The sequence below is a fragment of the Onychostoma macrolepis genome, chromosome 01, assembly GCF_012432095.1.
Source record: "Onychostoma macrolepis isolate SWU-2019 chromosome 01, ASM1243209v1, whole genome shotgun sequence".
Taxonomy (NCBI): Eukaryota; Metazoa; Chordata; class Actinopteri; order Cypriniformes; family Cyprinidae; genus Onychostoma; species Onychostoma macrolepis.
This window is the reverse complement of record NC_081155.1, coordinates 4381105-4402523: the sequence shown is the minus strand read 5'-3', so window position 1 is coordinate 4402523 and position 21419 is coordinate 4381105. Positions and strand designations below refer to the sequence as shown.

At 36.9% G+C, this 21419-nt stretch overlaps 1 protein-coding gene across 2 annotated transcripts in view; it reads right to left on the bottom strand.

Moving 5' to 3' along the window:
• Positions 1-15521, bottom strand: part of LOC131547622 (glutathione hydrolase 1 proenzyme-like) — a 91390-nt gene extending 75869 nt beyond the window's left edge. For both annotated transcript variants that reach the window (XM_058788272.1, XM_058788273.1), the window contains exons 1-2: positions 15367-15521; positions 3268-3375 (exon numbers count right to left, since the gene is read on the bottom strand). In XM_058788272.1, the coding sequence (XP_058644255.1) occupies positions 3268-3299 (32 nt within the window). In that variant the 5' untranslated portion in view covers positions 3300-3375; positions 15367-15521. The remainder of the gene's footprint in view (positions 1-3267; positions 3376-15366) is intronic.
• Between the last annotated feature and the right edge of the window lie 5898 nt (positions 15522-21419).

Genomic DNA, 21419 nt, shown 5'->3' with positions numbered 1-21419 from the left:
TGCAGTCTCTTTTTGGTTTTCCTTGCCGTAATAAATGTGCCTTTCAAACACAGTTACAGCAGCCCCAAAAAAATATAATGTTATAAAGTCAAGGGTCAAGAGCCCAACTAAAGCAAACACTACTCGCCACGATGGTAACGTCAAACAAAACAATAAAACATCATCATCTAAATCTGTTAATTCTCAATAAGGGCTTTTGTAGATGTCTGAAAGAAGTAAGAACCCCGCTCATCTTTCTGAGTTCACAATGAGCTCATATATTACTCACACTGTGAGTATCACCGTATGAGAATGATGTGATGTCACTGTGATCACCTCGTGATCTCACATGTTGACTGGGCAGTGAAGTCTATTTTTAAGGTATTTGGTACAACACAGACCCTCCCTGGATCAGGATGTCGCTCCAAACTGAATGAAAGAGCCAGGAGGAAACTGGTCAGAGAGGCAACCAAGAGGCTGACAGCAAATCTGAAGCAGCTGCAGGAATTTATGACAAAGAGTGGTCATTGTGTGCATGTGACAACAATGTCACAAATTCTCCAAAAATGTGGCTTATATGGAAAAAAGAAAGGCCACATGCAGTTAAGACTGAGCTTTGGAAAAGATGGCCACATGGAAAAAGGTGTTATGGTCAGATGAGACTAAAATTTAATTATTTGGCCTCAACACCAAACAAAATGTCTGGCGGAAGTCCAATACAGCTCACCATCCAAATAATACTATTCCTACAGTAAAGAATGGAGGTGGTAATATCCTGTTATGGGGGTGTTTCTCTGCAACAGGGACTGGAGCATATGTCAGGATAGAAGGAAAATGAATGAGGCAAAATACCATCAAAATTATTGAGGAAGATTTGCTGCCCTCTGCCAGAAAGTTGTCAATGGGAAGAAGATTTACCTTCCAACATGACAATAACCCAAAGCACACAGCAAAACTGAGCACACAGTGGTTGAAGGAGAAAAGGGTGAATGGCCTAATCAAAGCCCAGACTTAAACCCCATTTAAAATCTGTGAAATTACTTGAAGACTGCAGTACTATTTCCAACTTGGTGATTCTGTTTTTTATTTATTTTTTCTCTGACATATTGGTGTTATATCTTTCACTTGGCTGTTATAATTTGCAGTAAATACAGCTGCATAAAACAAAAGCTGTGTCCGTCTTCATTTCAGGCAAGATGTAATTATTTTAGAGGGGGGTGATTCTTTTCTATACCCACATGTGTGTGTGTGTGTGTGTGTGTGTGTGTGTGTGTGTGTGTGTCTGTGTCTGTATATGTATATGTATATATATATATATATATATATATATATATATATATACACACACACACACACTGTAAAAAATGATTCACTATATTTACTCAATAAAATTGAGGTAACAATTTGCACTTAATTTTTTTGAGTAGATTCTATCCTATATATTGAGTAAAGAGTACCTAAATTTTACAGCTATGACAAACTAAAAGAAATTAAGTAATGTCTACCTAATATTTTTCATTAAATTACATAACTAATTACTTATAAAAATTGAGTAACATTAACTCTATTGTTAGTAGGCAACAGTTCATCGCTGTAAAACCCAACAAGTTAGGGTAACAAACCGTTTGAGTAAACCGATTGCCTTAAAACATTTAAGTTTTTAAAACTAACAATTATGAGTGCTCTGAACTTATTTCAGTCAGACATCTACAGAACATCTTATTGAGAATTAACTAAGGTTTAGATGTTGATTTATTGTTTCAATTGAAGTAACCATGTTAGAGATCAGTGTCTGCTTTAGTTGGGCTCTTGACCCTTGACTTCTGTGTTAGATGGGGTTTTTTTTTTTTTTTGGTTGTTGTAACCATGTGTTCCTCGAGCATATTTGTTACAGCTCGAAACCCAGCGGAAATGATCGGTAGTTGGTTGTCATATGTTTATAATGACAATCATCTGTAAGTGAACTGAACTGATTTTTATTTTCTTTTAATGGTCACCATTGTTGAGGTTCATAAGCTGATTCTTGATATCTGTGTGAGTCCAGTTACTGCCATAGATTGAAACTTTTTGTGGACAAAATGTTTAGAAACTCCTTTGTTAACTGACTGTAACAAACACTTTTACTATAAGCAATGCAACATTCACTTAACCGGAGATTAGACACACAACGAGTCTGCGCTTACTCTCAATGAGATCAGTTTACTTACAGATGATTGTCATTATAAATATATGACAACCAACTACCGATCATTTCCTCTGGGTTTCGAGCTGTAACAAATATGTTCGAGGAACACATGGTTACAACAACCAAAGAAAAAAAAAACCCATTTAACACATAAGTCAAGGGTCAAGAGCCCAACTAAAGCAGACACTGATCTCTAACATGGTTGCTTCAATTGAAACAATAAATCAACATCTAAACCTTAGTTAATTCTCAATAAGATGTTCTGTAGATGTCTGACTGAAATAAGTTCAGAGCACTCATAATTGTTAGTTTTAAAAACTTAAATGTTTTAAGGCAATCGGTTTACTCAAACGGTTTGTTACCCTAACTTGTTGGGTTTTACAGCGATGAACTGTTGCCTACTAACAATAGAGTTAATGTTACTCAATTTTTATAAGTAATTAGTTATGTAATTTAATGAAAAATATTAGGTAGACATTACTTAATTTCTTTTAGTTTGTCATAGCTGTAAAATTTAGGTACTCTTTACTCAATATATAGGATAGAATCTACTCCAAAAAATTAAGTGCAAATTGTTACCTCAATTTTATTGAGTAAATATAGTGGATTACTCAATTTTATTGAGTAAATATAGTGAATCATTTTTTACAGTGACATATATGTAAACCAAAACTTTTATTTTGGATGTGATTAATCATTTGACAGCACTAATTTATGTTAAAATGGGATTTAAATGGGAATCAAAAAGTTGTCGACTGAAATAAGTTGAAAACAAGTAAATACAACTTAACTGAGTGCAAGAAAATAAGTCAAATAGTTAAGTTGCATGAACTTTGATACTGAATATCTTATTTTCATAAAGTTATTCTCAGTAAACTCTATAAGTTCAAATAACTATATTTGTCATGTTGAAAATACTTAAAATGCAAAATACAGTAAATACAACTTATCTGAGTCAAATGTAAAAACGATTATTAAAAAAGATAAGTAAAAAAAAAAAATTACAGTGTACATATTAGTAACTTTTTCATATTAGTACCTTTGTCCTATTTCAACAAATGTGCTTTTTTAAACTCATTGCTCAAAGTAAGATAGACAGATACCTCAGGCAACCCTTTGAAAAACATGATGCCATGATGTGTTTTTTTAAAACAATTCTCTTTTTGTATAAATGGATGTTTCAAGATAGCAGTGGGCTGGACCAATATAACCTGTGGAAACAAAATGAATGGTGGTTTAAAATAATCCTGATCCCAAAATTAGATATTTAATGGCCAAACAGACAGAAAGATTTTATTTGATAAGCGTAATGGCATCACACTGTTTTGAGCTTTTATAAAATCAAACAAATATAATCATAACACAACCCAATTATTAGAACAATACATTATTAACTGAAAAGCATTACATAATACCATGCATTATTAGAATGAGGCAGTGGTATATTGTACAGAAGTTTTGGTAACACTTTCTATGAAGCACAAATTTAAAATACATTATAAAGGTATTCTTAAGGCATTATAATGAATGCATAATGCATTATAAATAACTTTATAATATGCTGTATCATCTCATGAATATTCATAAGAACAGTTTTAATGTATTACAATAGTTACTTATTTGTGGTTACAGCTTTTAAGTGTATGATGATTTATAACACACAATGAACACAATCCATCCGCTTAAGTTACAATGGACAGTGTCGGGGAGTATCTAGTTACATGTAATGGAATTACATAATTTAATTACAAAATAATAGTAATTGTAATTAGTTACAGTTACTAAGAAAAAATGTGTAATTAAATTACAGTTACTTATGAAAATGTTAAGGATTACAAGCGGGTTACATCTGATTTTTTTCACACATACTCCCACATACAGACATCTTTCATAAATTGCAGTGACTGCTCTAAAATATGAAACACCAATGTTTCAGATGTTTATAACATGCTTATCCGATAACTCTTATATTTCCTATATGGGCTTATGTATATGCTTTATTTTTTTTTAAGATTCCAGTGTTTCCCGTCGCCCTGCCCCTCTCTTCTGTGGAAGAGCAAAGGCAATTCGCAAATAACCATAAAAAATATAAAGTGTGAGACTTACTCTTTCTGGAGGTACAGCTGGATCATGAACAACGGGTACTGATCCATTCTTGAGTTTTAACTTGAGTTAAAACCTGCCTTGAATTGTCCCTCATTCAGTAAACAGTCTGGAGCAAAATGATTTGCGCAGCCAGACATAAACAAATTTAGCAAATGTGAAGTGAAGTGTGGCCAAGTATGTTGAACCATACTCAGAATTTGTGTTCTGCATTTAACCCACCCAAGTGCGCACGGGCACAGAACAGTGAACAGCCATATTGCTGTGGCACCTGGGGAGCAGTTGGGGGTTTGGTGCCTTGCTCAAGGGTCTCACCTCAGTCATGGTATTGAAGGTGGAAGAGAGCGCTGCTTATTCACTCCAAAATCAAAATGGCTTGATAATTGAGACTGTTTAGGTTTTGGGGGGATTAAAAAAGGGCTTTTTATGATTTTAAAATGTATTCTGTTCCATCTGTGTTGTATCATTCATCTCGTTTGCTCCTTAGTTTGCTGGTCTTTATAAGCCTTCTGCTTCTGTTCAGTCTTGATCTCAGATTAATGTTATTTGCTTTCAATGGTCTACGTGAGTTGATGTCTATTAAAACCCCTTTTCGTTTACTCCTTTGTCTGAACCTCTTTCTACAACCACGACCTGTGACAAACACTTTATTTTGATGGTTCCTCAACAGACACACTGAGTATAGGATACTTTGCAAGTATGTGAACATTGTACCTACCCTACACTCAAAAAAAATGATTTGGTCTACACTCAAAAAAATTATTTGGTCTAATTTGCGCCAGTGTTCATGTGTTTCCACACTACAGAGTGTTCAAGTAGAATTGAAGCAGTGCTGGAGTTAAGGAGATAATTATGTGATGATTGATCATTAATGATGAACACCTGCTGTTATCAAGAAGAATCACCGAAGGAAAGAGAAACACAAGAACTACAACTGACTTCAGCCACAGCTGAAGATGAAATCAACTGAAAAAAAAGAAGACATTAAATCTCTCAAGATCTGATTAAACAGCATCAGACTGACCAGATTGACTTTATTTCTGTCAGACTTCTAGAGAAGCTCTTATTGAGAATTAACAGAGGTTTAGATGCTTTATTGTTTTGTTTGAAATCACCATCAAAGAGACCAGTGTTTCCTTTTGTTGGGCTCTTGACCCTTGACATTTTGGTGTTAATATTACGCTGGTTGCTTTAATTGTGTGATCATTTAAAACACACTTAGCTTAACCAACGAAGCCAAGTGAAAAAGAGTTGTGAATAGATTTTGTCACTGGTCCCTGACCTCATTTCAAGTCCAATTTCTGATTATATAGACATTATACTGTTTTAGGTTTTTTCGTAGCTTCATATCTTGCAGTATTGTAAATATCAGATAATTTGAATAATTTACAAATCACCTTGTGCACATAAAGTTTTCATGTGTATCAATACAAAGACCACAGACATCAAGAATCAGTGTATGAATCTCAACAATGGTGACAGTCAAGAAAATATTCAGATAAAACTCTGAACATCACAAAACAAGCTACTAAAAGTCACAACTATAACAGCTTACGTAAAATAAAATAGTAAGAATAAAAGAAAATAATCAGACAATTCAGCTGCGTTGTTTATTCATGCTGCAATGCATGCTGGGATACATGGGAGAGTCTTGTACTATGCTGGTACCCAGCATGCATTGCAACATGAAGCATTTTGTTGACTGTAACCATTGTTGAGATTCATACGCTGATTCTTGATGTCTGTGATCTTTGAATTGTTACAGATGAAAAGTTTTTGAGCACAAAGTGATTTGTAAATTATTTAAATTATCTGATTTTACAAGACTAGTACATCTGAAGCTATATAAAAAATCTAAAGCAGTACTACATCCATACAATCAGATGTTGGACTTGAAATGAGATCGGTGGATCATTTGCCCACAACTCTTTTATTTATTTTTTATTTTTTTCTTAGCTTTGCTGGCTAAACAAAGTGCGTTCTATATAAACACACAATTAAAGCAACCAGTGTAATATTAACACCAACATGTCAAGGGTCAAGAGCCCAGAGCCCAACAAAAGGAAACACTGGTCTCTTTGATGGTGATTTCAAACAAAACAATAAAGCATCTAAACCTCTGTTAATTCTCAATAAGAGCTTCTCTAGAAGTCTGACAGAAATAAAGTCAATCTGGTCAGTCTGATGCTGTTTAATCAGATCTGGAGAGATTTAATGTCTTCTTTTTTTTCAGTTGATTTCATCTTCAGCTGTGGCTGAAGTCAGTTGTAGTTCTTGTGTTTCTCTTTCCTTCGGTGATTCTTCTTGATAACAGCAGGTGTTCATCATTAATGATCAATCATCACATAATTATCTCCTTAACTCCAGCACTGCTTCAATTCTACTTGAACACTCTGTAGTGTGGAAACACATGAACACTGGCGCAAATTAGACCAAATCATTTTTTTGAGTGTACACAGAAAAATCCTAAGTGTTAAATTAACACTGGTCGGAGCATATATGGTCCCACTCTAAAAGAGTGTTAAAGTAACACCGAAGCAGTATTAGTAATTATGTGATTAATTAAGTGCTGATTGAGCATTAGTGATGAACACCTGCTGTTTACAAGCAGAATCACTGAAGAAAATAGAAACACAAGAACAACAACTGACTTCAGCCACAGCCTTAGATGAAATCAACTGAAATAAAAGAAAACATAAAATTTCTCAAGATCTCAGCAGAAGATGATTAATCATCACCACAAACAGCATCACCAACTTCACACATTACTGACCAGTTTGACTTTTGTTGTCGTGTGTCTAAAAAATTCTTATTGAGAATTAACAGAGTTAATGTTAATGTTAATGTTTATTGAACGTAATAAAATTTGAAGTCACCGTTATGGAGATAAGCGTTTCCTTTAGTTGGGCTCTTGACCCTTGGCTTTTTAACATTAATCTTTCTCTGTTTGTTGTTATTGTGTTTATGAAACGCATTTGTTATGGCAAGAAAAACCAGGAGAAAATGTAGCGAAGTTATGTTGGCCATTTTTTGAAAATTATGTATTTGTAATCTGGTAGCCTGATGCACTGATGTCGTGAGTGGTAATGTATAATTTAGCTTATTATTGAGCACAACTGCATTTTAATTAAATAATATAAAGAACCTTAAAAACACTTCACACACCAATTTAGAACATCTGTACTGTTTAGACATGCAGACATCAAGAATCAGCTTATGAATCTCAACAATGGTGACGATCATCAGACAGATTCATGCTGCATTCTGGGTGAACCAATCATAACTCATCCATGGCTCCCAGCATGCATTGTGACATGAATAAATTATGCAGCTGCATTGTCTTAGTGTTTTCTTTTATTCTTACTTTATCCATTGCTGAGATTCACATGCTGATTCTTCATGTCTATGACTGCCAGAATTGAAACCTCTGTTTGAACCATATTTATAAAACTGGTTTGTAAAATTCTCACATTGTCATGCCATACCCTCTAACTACAACAATATAAACATCATTAAAGCACTGCAGATTTAAACTAAATGTAATCAGAGACTAAGCTGCATGAATTTATCATACGTTTTTCACCATCACAAATGCGCTTTATAAACACAATTGTAACAGCCAAAAATAAACTGATATTTAAGAAGTCAAGGGTCAAGAGGTAACTAAAGCAAACACTATTCACCAAAACGGTAAGTTGAAAAAAAAAAAATGAAAAAAAAACATCTAAACCTAAATTCTTAATAAAGAACTTCTGTTTTAGATACTCCAGAAATAAAGTCTAACTGGTCAGTAATGCATGAAGTTGGTGATGTTGTTTGTGGAGTTGTTTAATTATCTTCTGCTGAGATCTTGAGAGATTTAATGTTTTCTTTTATTTCAGTTGATTTCATCTGAAGCCCGAAACACACTGCACAATTTCCGGCTGTCCCAGATCAAAGAATGGCATTGTGAAGAAATCGTGGCGATTTCTGATTGGCCACGATTGTTTCACGATGCCAATCTTTCATCTGGGACAGGCGAAAATCATGCAGTGTGTTTAGGGCTTAAGGCTGTGCCTAAAGTCAGTTGTAGTTCTTGTGTTTCTCTTTTCTTCAGTGATTCTGCTTGTTAACAGCAGCTGTTCATCACTAATGCTCAATCAGCACTTAATTAATCACTTAATTATCTCATTAACTTTAACACTGCTTCGGTGTTACTTTAACACTCTTTTAGAGTGGGACCATATATGCTCCGACCAGTGTTAATTTAACACTCAGGATTTTACTGTGTACCTAAGTCTACTAATACAATAGTTTTATAAACATTGCACTCAAGAGATGTAGTAAGGTACTGTGCAGATCTTAAATAAACAATGTCAAGCTATGATATGATATGGTTTCACCCAAGATGGCGGCGCGAGTACATCGCGAGGCTCTGGGTCTCTCCAGATTTTGCAATTTTGCGGTATTTTTCTTACTCATCTCGGGCCTGTTCGTGCAGAACAGTTGTGCCTTTACATCGTACACCCGTTGTGAGCTTTTGGATATCGGTTTGCGAATTTCCGACACTTTTATGGACAATCTTCGACTCCTTCCTGAGATCGCTAGGACACCCGAGGCTATGCACCCTACCCGGCCGGGCGGAAGTGCTCGCAGGCGGCGTCGAGATCGTAAACAAAGGCGGGGGAAGCGCGGAGGGCTAAGAGCTAAGCTAAGGCTAACACCACACCGGCTCTCTTTACCCAGCATTTTCCTTGCCAATGTACGGTCGCTAGTGAACAAAATGGAGGAGATTCGACTCAGCATCACACACAGCAAGAAACTTTTGAACTGTAACGTCCTAATCTTCACGGAAACCTGGTTAAACAGCGGAATACCGGACACCGCTATTGAGCTAGCGGACGCCACACACTCGGGCGGATAGAACATTAGATGGCTCCGGTAAGACCAGAGGTGGTGGATTGTGCATTTACATTAACAAAGCTTGGTGCACAAACTCTGCTATTGTTGGGAGTCATTGTTCAGCTAACCTTGAGTTTCTCATGGTTAAATGTAGACCGCTTTATCTACCGCGGAGTTCACTTCCACCATTATAACTGCAGCCTATATTCCCCCGGATGCTGATGCCAAGCTTGCTATGAAAGAACTTCACGCAGCCATCAGTAAACAACAGACTGATCACCCGGAAGCGGCTTTTATTGTTGCAGGTGACTTTAATCACTCAAACTTAAAGTCAGTGCTACCCAAGTTTCACCAGCATGTTTCCTGTCACACCAGAGGAAACAAAACCTTAGACCATGTTTACACAAACATGGCTGGAGCTTACGTTGCGACACCCCTCCCCCACCTGGGACAGTCAGATCACCTTTCTTTGTTCCTCACCCCCAAATATGCACCCCTCATCAACCGTGTGAAGCCATCAGTGAAGACCATCAAGGTGTGGCCTGCGGGGGCAGATTCCACACTCCAGGAAAGGTTTCTACACACAGACTGGAGTATGTTTGCTTCTCAAGCCACCAGTGGCGCTCACACAGACATTGACTCTTACACCTCCTCTGTATTGGATCATATCAATATCACCATTGACAGTGTTACAACCCAGAAACAGATCACCAGATATCCAAATCAGAAGCCTTGGATGAACAAGGAAGTGCGACTCCTGTTGAAGTCACGCAACGCTGCCTTCAGATCAGGAGATGCACAAGCCTACAACACATCCAGAGCAAACCTGAAGAGGGCATCAAAAGGCCAAGCACTGCTACAAGCTAAAGATAGAGGACACTTTTCCAACTCTGACCCTCGACGCATGTGGCAGGGCATTCAGGCCATCAGTGACTACAAACCCACCCACTCCACCCCCGCAGCCACTGATGTCAACTTCCTGAACGAGCTAAATTACTTTTATGCTCGCTTTGAAAGAGACAACAGAGAAACTGCCACCAAGCTCAATCCCTCAGATGACCACCCACCAATCATACTCTCCTCCACAGATGTCTGCAAGGAACTGAGCCGGATCAGCGCGCACAAGGCTGCTGGACCAGACAACATCCCTGGTCGTGTTCTCAGGGCATGTGCGGAGCAGCTCGCTGGGGTTTTACAGACATTTTCAACCTGTCTCTTGCCCAAGCAGCCGTACCAACATGCTTTAAATGCACTTCCATTGTGCCGGTGCCAAAACACTCTAGTCCGAGGTGCCCTAATGACTACCGCCCTGTAGCACTCACACCCATCGTCATGAAGTGCTTTGAGCGGCTGGTCCTGGAACACCTAAAAGACTCTCTACCATCCACATTGGACTCACACCAGTTTGCCTACCGTAGCAATAGGAGCACAGAGGACGCAGTTTCCATGGCACTGCACTCTGTGCTCACTCACCTGGACAATAAGAACACTTATGCACGTATGCTGTTTGTTGACTTCAGCTCAGCATTCAACACTGTCATCCCAACCAAGTTAATAGCCAAACTTGGAGACCTGGGCATCAATACCTCAATGTGTAACTGGATTTTGGACTTCCTGACCAACAGACCCCAGAATGTTCGATCAGGATTCACCTGCTCCACATCCATCACACTTAACACTGGTGTACCACAGGGCTGTGTGCTAAGCCCGTTTCTCTACTCCCTCTTCACCTCCGACTGCAAGCCTGTGTATGGATCTAATTCCATCGTCAAGTTTGCAAACGACACCACGGTGATTGGCCTCATCAGTAACAACGATGAGACTGCCTATAGGAGGAGATCCAGCACCTGGCCACATGGTGCACTGAAAATAACCTGCTCCTCAACACCACCAAAACGAAGGAGCTCATCGTGGACTTCAGGAAGGAGTCAAGAGGCACACACGACACCATCCACATCAATGGAATGGCTGTTGAGCGTGTCTCCAGTTTCAAGTTCCTGGGGATCCACATCTCGGCGGACATGTTGTGGAAAACCAACACCTCCAGCCTGGTCAAGAAGGCTCACCAGCGCCTCTTCTTTCTGAGGACACTGAGGAAGAATCAGCTCTCCTCAGCTATCCTGGTGAACTTCTATCGCTGCGCAATAGAAAGCATCCTGACCAACTGTGTCACAGTATGGTATGGGAGCTGCTCTGTTGCGGAGCGCAAGGCACTGCAGCGGGTGGTGAAAACTGCCCAGCGCATCACAGGGACTCCACTACCTGCCATCGAACACATCCAGAGGAAACGCTGTCTGCATCGAGCTCGCAGCATCCTTAAGGACTCCTCTCACCCAGCCCACAGACTGTTTTCTCTCCTGCCCTCCGGCAGGCGTTTCAGGTGCCTCCGGACCAGGACCAGCAGACTAAAGAACAGTTTCTTCCCCAGAGCTGTCTCTTTACTGAACTCTAACCCCCGTTGATCCACTCCCTCATATATTATTAACTCTTCTCTCCTACCTCACATCTGCCTTATTTGCACTACTGAATGTAAATTTTATTACAGTAACAACTGTTTACTTTTGTATCTTGCACTACCATACCTAAATTGGATTATGCTCATTTGCACTGCCGACTGTTGTTACATTATCAATGCTTACATTAACATTTTGCACCGTATGTCTAATTGTAATACGCAATCACTTCCACTGCACTTTTACACCTTGTTTATAGTAATAGTCATCTGTATATATATTATATTGATAGTACATATCACCTGTAAATTCTGCTTATAGTAATTCTGCTTATTTATTCACTATACATATTCACCTGTAAATTCTGTATATTTATTCACTATACATATTCACCTGTAAATTCTGTATATTTATTCACTATACATATTCACCTGTAATTTCTGTATATTTATTCACTACACATATTCACCTGTAAATTCTGTTTATATTAATAACCATCTTTCTATATATATTTATACATATACTCAGTACATATCCTTGTCCTGCACTTATTCAACCATTGTATATACTGCACTTGCTACTATTGCACTTCTGGTTAGACCTAAACTGCATTTCGTTGCCCTGTACACTGTAAAAAAAAATCTGTTAAATTTACGGAAAAATACCGGCAGCTGTGGTTGCCAGAATTTTACTGTGAAAAAGACGGTAGCAACATTTTAGGATTTACAGAACTGTTTAAATTTACAGTGAAAAACCGTATCTCATTAACTGATACAATGTTAATACACAAACCTTTCAGTTAAGACATTTTATTTGCAGAAGCCGACTACGCTTAAATTATCCAACTGCCATTTGTTTATAAACTAATATTTATAATGTTTATGTAATGTGAGCATAAGAGTATTGAGAACTACTTTGTTTAAATCCATGAAGAAAATCTTACTGATTTATGCAAAGTCACCAATTCAGCTCAAAACTCTTGCAAATAACAGCAACACACATACATGCGTGATTAAAACTAACAAAGAGATTCTCTTTATATCAGTAGCTACACAGTTATTGCCTTTAAATAAAGCAACATGCAGCATAACATCAGTGTCTCTCTGTCCGTCCTTGACTTAAACACAGGCTCTACTCTCCAGCACAATGGTGACCCACAAAACACAACAGGAAGTTGACTGTTAGGTTTTACAGTATTTTGCTGTTTATTTTCTTGATTTTACGGTGAAATACCGGCAGCTGTGGTTGCCAGTAATCTACTGTTTTTTACAGTTTGTTCCGTAAATTAAATTTACGGTATATTTCTGTTAAAATGACGTTCCACAGAATGTTTTGTCATCTCACAAATTTAACCCCTTTAATCCCACAGCAAAATCCTCAGTTATAAAAAGCACTTCTATGTGTCCACACTACAGAGTGTTGAAGTAACACTGAAGCGGTGATGAATTAATGAGAGAATTAAGTGACTAATTAAATTAGGATTGAGTTTATTGATGAACACCTGCTGTTAACAAGTAGAATCATTGAAGGAACGAGAAACAAGAGCAGAGAAACAAAACTTACAGCTAAAGCCAAGATGAAATCAACTGAAATAAAACACATGAAATCTCTCAATATTTCAGAAGAGGGTGATTAAACAACTCCACAAACAGCATCTTATTACTAACCACTTTTACTTTATTTCTGCCATGTGTACAAAAGCTCTTATTGAGATTTTAGTTGTTGTACTTTCATTTGAAGTCACCATATTGGCGATCAGTGGGTGCTTTAGTTGGGCTCTTGACTCGTGACTCTTTAACATTGGTGTTTGTTTGGTTGCTTTTAATTCGCTGTGTTTATTAAGCACAGTTTTTAAAGCAAAAGCGCCAAATTAATCTATCATCATCGGAGACTGATGTTTGTGATGTCAAAACCGTCATGATCTAGTTTAATTCACTGGTTATCCCATGTTAAGTCTCTTATTAAACATGTGATATGTTAATTGCACCATTAATTGCTACAGTAATCAAATGTTGTGAAACAGCTCTAACCAGAATATGCACAAATAAATGTATTGAACTACGGCAGAAATTAAACACACACAGACATCAACAATCAGCGTATGAATCTCAAAATTCGATATTGACAATCAAAAACGATATTAAAAAATTAAAAAAAACGGTTCAACTCTGAACATCACAAAACAGTCTACTGAAAAGTAACAACAAAAACAACACCAAAATAAAAGCAAATAAAGAAAATATTAAGAACATTCAGCTGCATAATTTATTCATGCTGCAGTGCATTCTGGGAGTTTTGTACTGGCACCCAGCATGCTTTGCAGCATGAATTGTTTTTTTTTATTATTAATAGTCACCATTGTTGAGGTTCATGTGCTGATTCCTGATGTCTGTGTGTTTCTAAATGATGCTGTAACTCTGAAGGTTTTGTGCATAAAAGGTTTTTAAATTCTTTCATAATGGTTTGTCAGCTTAACTTGTGGAGTAATATTATTACCATAGCCAATATGAAATTAATTACAAATCACCCACATTGTTTGACACTAACTGAGATCAGCGATCCAGGTCATTAGAAGATGATCACCACTTTTAAGTTTTAACCAAAACTACAAACACTCTTGGCTTTTCTTGTCATAACTAATGTGTTTACAAACGCAGTCATAACAGCCAAAGAAAAACTAACCTCAAAGAGTCAAGGGTCAAGAGCATAACAAAAGCAACCACTGATCGCCAAAATGGTGAGATAAAACAAAACATTTGAAATAAAATATAAACCTCTGTTAATTCGTAGATATATGACAGAAATGAAGTCAAACTGGTTAGTAATAAGTGGAGCTGCTGTTTGTGGAGTTGTTTAATCATCCTCTGCTGTTTTATTTCAGTTGATTTCATTTAAGGCTGTGGCTGTATGTCAGTTGTAGTTTTGTTTCTTGTTCTTTCCTTCAGTGATTGTGTTTGTTAACAGCAGGTGTTCATCAGTGTCTGAATTCACTCATATGTTCTCAATCACTCTGTCTAGTGGACTATATAGTGAAGTAATGTAGGACTAGTGAATGAGGGTGTAGGGAGTGGTTTCAGACACAGTCTATGAGTGTCGACTCTGAGGCTACTTTCTCGAAAACAAAGGTTAGATCTATTACAGTTATTCACTGTATATAGTAAGGAAACTTACTCTTAATCATTTAACAGGTTATTATTGTGGTATTTTACAGTTTTTTACTGTTAAAATCACAATCATTTTTTACAGTGTACCTGTACTTGTGTAATGACAATAAAGTTGAATCTAATCTAATCTAATCTAATATAGCCCATTATAAATGAAGTAGATTTAATATGGTGTTCATTGTGTGTTATAAATAATCATAAATAATCATATTAAAAGTTATAACCACAAATACGTAAGTACTATAATGTATTATAATTGTTGTTATGATTATTCGTGAGATTTTATAGCACATTATAAAGTTTTTTATAATGCAATATGCATTCATTATAATGCCTTAAGAATACCCTTATAATGCATTATAAATACGGGCTTAATAGAAAGTGTCACCAAAGTTTTTTTTACGAATTATTGTAACATTTCAACAAGCTACACAAACAAAAATTCATCCCTAATTCTACAGTAGTTTGTGTGGATTAGAAGAACATAAGAAAATGATATAAATTATTCTAAAAAAAAATTATGATGATAAAAATAATAATAATAATAATAATTTAACTTCAGACAAGTGAGCTATTCACCCCACAGAAAATACATACATACCTTGCAGTCTGTGAATACAGTGTCTTTTTCAAGTATGTAGCAGCTGATAGCTAATCTTGCTGGTGTCTTTATATCCAAAGTGATATTTTATTCAGAGCTTTGCAGCAATCCACATGGAGCAGAAAAAAATAAGAGGGCCTACATTGACTTCTACATATGTGATGTGATCCTAAACTGCACAGGCTATGTATTTTGTAAGGTGTTGTTGTGAATAACAGAGATACTCCCCAGACCGGTTTGTATGGTCTGAACCAGTTACTGTCAACTGTTGAGATCTTTTGTGATGATAGTTATTCACTAAGGTTTCACTTCAGTTTTTTTCGGATTTTCATGCAAACATGACGCATTATAACATTTATAACATTTCACAACTTTACATTTTGTTTGCAGATAAATTACACTGCAGTACAACATAACAAAAATAAATAAATAAAAATACTTAGCAAAGCAAAAATGAATCAACATTGAATCAATGTTGGAATTTAACATTGATTTTATCACATTTGCACCTTGAAATAACGTTATTTCAAGAATGAAAAATAGATAAAGATGGAGATCAAATCAATCTTTGTTCAACTTAAATCACTTATTTTACTTTGAAGCAACATTGAAACAACATCAGATAGATTTTGCTTTATGTACAGCAGGATTCTATGACAGTAAATCATGTCTGTTTTGACTTCTTTCAATCAGAGAACATGTAGGGCTGCGATTAACATGGTTTTGAACTGAAAAGTCCAAAATCGCTGATTAAACAACTCCAAAACTTTTTGGATTTTATTATGTCTAAGTTCTTACTGAGATTAACAGAGGTTTAGATGTTGATGTTTTAATGAAAATAATAATTAACTTTGATGTTTGCTTTAGTTAGGGTCTTGACTCTTCACTTCTTATGTCTGTTTTTATATTGTTGTTGTTATTGTGTGTTTATAAAATACATTTGTCATGACAAAACAAACCAAGAAAAACTGTTAAGTGTATGTTGGTGTGAGTCAATCTTCATGCTTCATGAAAAATGAACTTTCAGTGACTCCATCCATGGTCTGATTTCTACTATACTCTCAGGAAAAGGTACAATAGCTGTCACTGGTGCGTTGCCTTTTCAAAAGTGAGCAGTGACTTATAGCTGATGCAATAAAGCCACTCCCTCTGTATCTACTGCTTCAAATTATAGACTTTGCAGACCTGGTGCAACAGGATATTTACACACGTAAACCAGGATACTGAGCACTTTTAGAAGCAATGATGAGTCACCAGTCAATCAACAATACTGTGCTGCAGCAGAATCATTAATTACTCACACTGATGGAAGGTTAGGACGATTTCCAAGGGCCCGACGAGGGAGAGGGGGCCCGGAACTGTGTTTATAAAACACATTTGATATGGTAAAACAAGCCAAGAAAAACTGTGATAAGGTGATAACTATTTGTTGGTGTCAATCTTGTCAATCTTTGTGAGCTTCATGAAAAATGAATTTTCAGTGATCCCATCCGTGGTCTGATTTCTACTACCACTAGCTGCATTTACATGGACCCTAGTAATCCGATCGTAATAGGACTAGAAGCACAATCGGAATAAAAGAGTCACATGGTGGTTTATTCCTTCTGTAATCCGAACGAGAGGACATGTAAACACTTGATCGGATTGAAAACTAAAACTGGAAAGAACTGCGCATGTGCAGTGACGTAAAAATAGCGTGATGACGAGCTGCACTTCCTGGTGATTAAAGTGTCATAAATGAGAGTCTAGTCATTCTAAAATTCTGCTTTCACTCAGCGTCTGTGAAGTGGAGCAGGACAACGTTCCCCCAGTCGTTGTTTAAGACTCTCATCCACAGACGACTGGTTTTGATCACGGGAAGGGGCACTTTTATTGCTTTATAAAGTAAGCAGCACTGCATAATAGTTAATGTGCTGGTTGTCGCCTATTTAGGACCCGAAGTAGATAAATATCAAGTGCGCTTTTTAAAACATTATGCGACAACAGCGAGCAAACTCTGTATATTCATGCAGTGTGTGCATGTCAAAATATTAAATCCGATCAGAAGCTTGTGACATATAAACGCTCACATCAACCTAATCACTTTATTTAGCGTTCATGTAAACACTACGTTCAGATTCGTCAATCAGAATGAATTCATTCCGATGGAAGCAAAAAGTGTCCATGTAAACATACCTACTGTGAGACTACAGTAAGAAAGCCAACAATAATCTATTTTTGTAACACGTTACACACACACACAAAAAAAAAAAACATAGGACAAACAAAGACATTAATAACATGAACAAAATGAATGTATCTCAAAAATGGTGACAACCAACAACAACAAAAATGAACTGTTGCACACATCCAGTTTTGCTTTTTTTACCCTGGTAAATTTGCAAACTCTGAGTTTCCGGACTCAATGGTTTTGAGCGGATTTCGTCGCCATGGTAATTTATGCTACTCTGCTCCGGAGCAGGTTTTATTCTGGGTTATTACGGCTATCCTGCTGGATACTGAGCACTGCTCCTGTGCTCATGCTGCTGTAGTCAAATGAGTTTAATCCAGCAAAAGTAAAACCTCCAAAATTGTTTTTGGGGTGTTTTATGGCTGCCAATATACTATGAGCAGGTAACGTAAAAAAAGCTGTTCATAACATTGTTCCAGCCACACATTACGATATTACACAGTCAAGTCACCTTTATTTATATAGCGCTTTATACAATATAGATTGTGTCAAAGCAGCTTTACAGTATCAAACAGGAAATAGTTTGTCAATAATGCAAGAGGACAATAACTGATGCAATAAAGCCACACCCCCTGTATCTCAGGCTTCAAATGAAAGACTTTGTAGTCCTGGTGCAACAGGATATTTACACACATATAACAGGATACTGAGCACTTTTAGAAGCAATGATGAGTCACTAGTCAGTCAACAATACTGTGCTGCAGCAGAGCAACAAGGAGGAGCTGCGGTATATTGTGAGCAGGATAAAGGATCGATCAATTTCTGAGATTGTTCTAAAATCATTCTAATACAATGATAAATGTGGTAAAAATGTCTTTCAAATAATTATAAGAAAGGTTTAAACAGAAACTGTCAAGTGCCTGGTATTAGTATGAGCGCTATTATATTCAGAGGCAGACAATCCCGGAGTCAGAAAGTAAAAGTCCTGCCATATGTTTATCCCACCCATGAACTCAGCAGCTGATTTCACCAGAGGAGGAACCAAGTCATTCCTTTCAAGTCACAAGCAAGTCTCAGGTCAAATCCCAAGTCCTCAAAGAGTTAAAGTTAATGAGATAATTAAGTGACTAATTAAATGATGATTGTGCATTAGTGATGAACACCTGCTGTCATTGAGAATTACAGAGGATCGGATGTTGATGTTTTATTGGTTAAAATGATGCCACCATCATGGAGATCAGTGCTTGCTTTAGTTGGGCTCTTGACCCTTTTAGTAACTCAAAGTAATTTGATTCTAAGCAAATGCAATATTATTTTCACAGCAAACATTTGTGCATTGCTGAATCAAATGCTTGATGTAGCAGATTAGTTAATGTTTTGTGTTTTTAAATCAATTGAATGAGCATCACGGAGGTGTTTCACTTTGGTTTACTGAGTGATGCGCAGCCGTTACTGAATTGCTGGAAAAAAAAAAACCTATTAAACAAACGCCACTGTGATGATTACATATTAAGGGATAGAACTGCAGCAGCTCAGGCTTTTAGACATGAACACTTATCATACGATCCTCGACAGTGGTGACAATAATTAGTCATACTGCAATGCATGATGGGAGTTTTTACTATGGTCTTACCCAGCATGCATTGCAGCATGAAGAACTTTGTTGGTTGTCACCATTGTTGAGATTCATATGCTGGTTCGTGATGTATGTGTGTGTCTAAATAGCAGCAGAGTTCAAGTGTTTATATGCATTACAAAGAGTAGATTTCAAATGAATTCATTATAGCTATTAGAGCAACACATTTCTTGCACGCTGTAGTTTCACAGGATTGATTTTTCAAAACCTAAACATACAAATGAAAAAAAAAAAAAAAACACAGCTTAGCTGCACAGGCATAGCTGCTCATTGTGCAGCACCACATGCATTGTTATAAAGAGAGTTCTTACACATGAGTCAAGGGTTAAGAGCCCAACTAAAGCAAACACTGATCTCCATGATGGTGGCATCATTTTAACCAATAAAACATCAACATCTGATCCTCTGTAATTCTCAATAACAGCAGGTGTTCATCACTAATGCAAAATTCAACATTTAATGACTCACTTAATTATCTCATTAACTTTAACTCTTTGAGGACTTGGGATATGACTTAAGACTTGCTTGCGACTTGAAAGGAATGACTTGGTTCTTCCTCTGGTGAAATCAGCTGTTGAGTTCATGGGTGGAATAAGTGTTGCGCTAATTGCTATTGTGAACAGCTTTTAAATCTATGCAATGCATAAAGATATTTGAACTCTTGTATCAGTTAGACACACACAGACATCAAGAGCCAGCATATGCATCTCAACAATGGTGACAATCAACAAAATGCTTCATGCTGCAATGCACGCTGGGTAACACAATAGTAAAAACTCCCATCATGCACTGAAGTATGAAAAATTATTGTCAGCACTAGGGGTGTAACGGTACACGTATTGTGTATCGAACAGTTCACGGGCAGTTTCAAATGGAAGTGATCATCCCTATCCCCTTGGAGTGGGGACTTTGGAGTGAGAAGGGCACGTGCGTGTCATTATGTAGTCGGTTGGAATGCACTTGGTGAAGGGAGCGTATGTGGGAATATGTGATAAATGAGCATCTGATAAATGAATATAACAACGCAACACGGTGTCCCTCAGCAGATTCGCTGACGGACACCGGCATAAAAAACGTACATTTTACATTTTAAAAAACTGTATATATATATATTACTTTTTATATATTATATAGCATATTTTAAAAACTTTTTAAAATATAAAATGTATATTTATTTGCAACAGTTATGCTAACAACAATAAAAAGACATTTGACATTTAAACAGCGACATCTGCTGACGCACACCGTGCTGCGTTGTCACGGGAACATTCCAGCTGAAGATAATGAGGAAATTATGCTCCCTTCACCAAGTGCATTCCAAACGACTACATAATGACACGCACATGCCCTGCTCACTCCCAAGTCCCCACTCCAAGGGGACAGGGATGATCACTTCCATTTGGAACTGCCCGTGAACCGTTCGATTTTGATAAAAGCATCTGATAAATGTATTTGTATATTTAATATGTTAATTGAAAATATTAATAAATTTGCCAATGTTACTGAGAGTGGTGTGTATTGTTTTATTATAAACCAGCTGACTGCTGTCAGATAAGTGGCGGCTACCGCTTGTGGTCCGCTGGAATAACGATGAGAAGAACGCTGGATTTACAGCGGCATTCTCCAAACATCGTCCGGAGAGCATTTGCGATAAGATGGAGATGTCACAGCGACATATTCCCAATTAGCAAACGCTCCCCATGCTGATGGAATTATACTGGGTTGACATCGGGCCCGACTAAGGACGTGCATCTCCATAACTGTGGCCGATGCGATACAATACATTGAAGATACATACAAAGCAGCTATAGCAATGTGATGCAATACAATTCAAAATGCAAAAATTTATTATTGAACAAATGCCATCGTAATGCTTAAATATTGGAAAAAAGAATATATTGCTCAGGCTTTTAGACATGAACACTTATAATACGATCCTCAACAGTGGTGACAATAATTATTCATACAGCTGTGCATGATGGGAGTTTTTACTATGGTGTTAACCAGCATGGATTGCAGCATTTTGTTGATTGTCACCATTGCTGAGATTCATGTGCTGGTTCTTGATGTCTGTGTGTGTCTAACTAGTACTGGGGTTCAAATCTTTGTGTGCATTACATAGATTTAAAATTAATTCACTGTAACAGCAGTAATTTCATTGCATACTGTGGTTTCACAAAATTGGTTATTCAAAACCTGAACATACGAATAAAAAAAGTACAATTTTGTTTATATTTATATAGGATA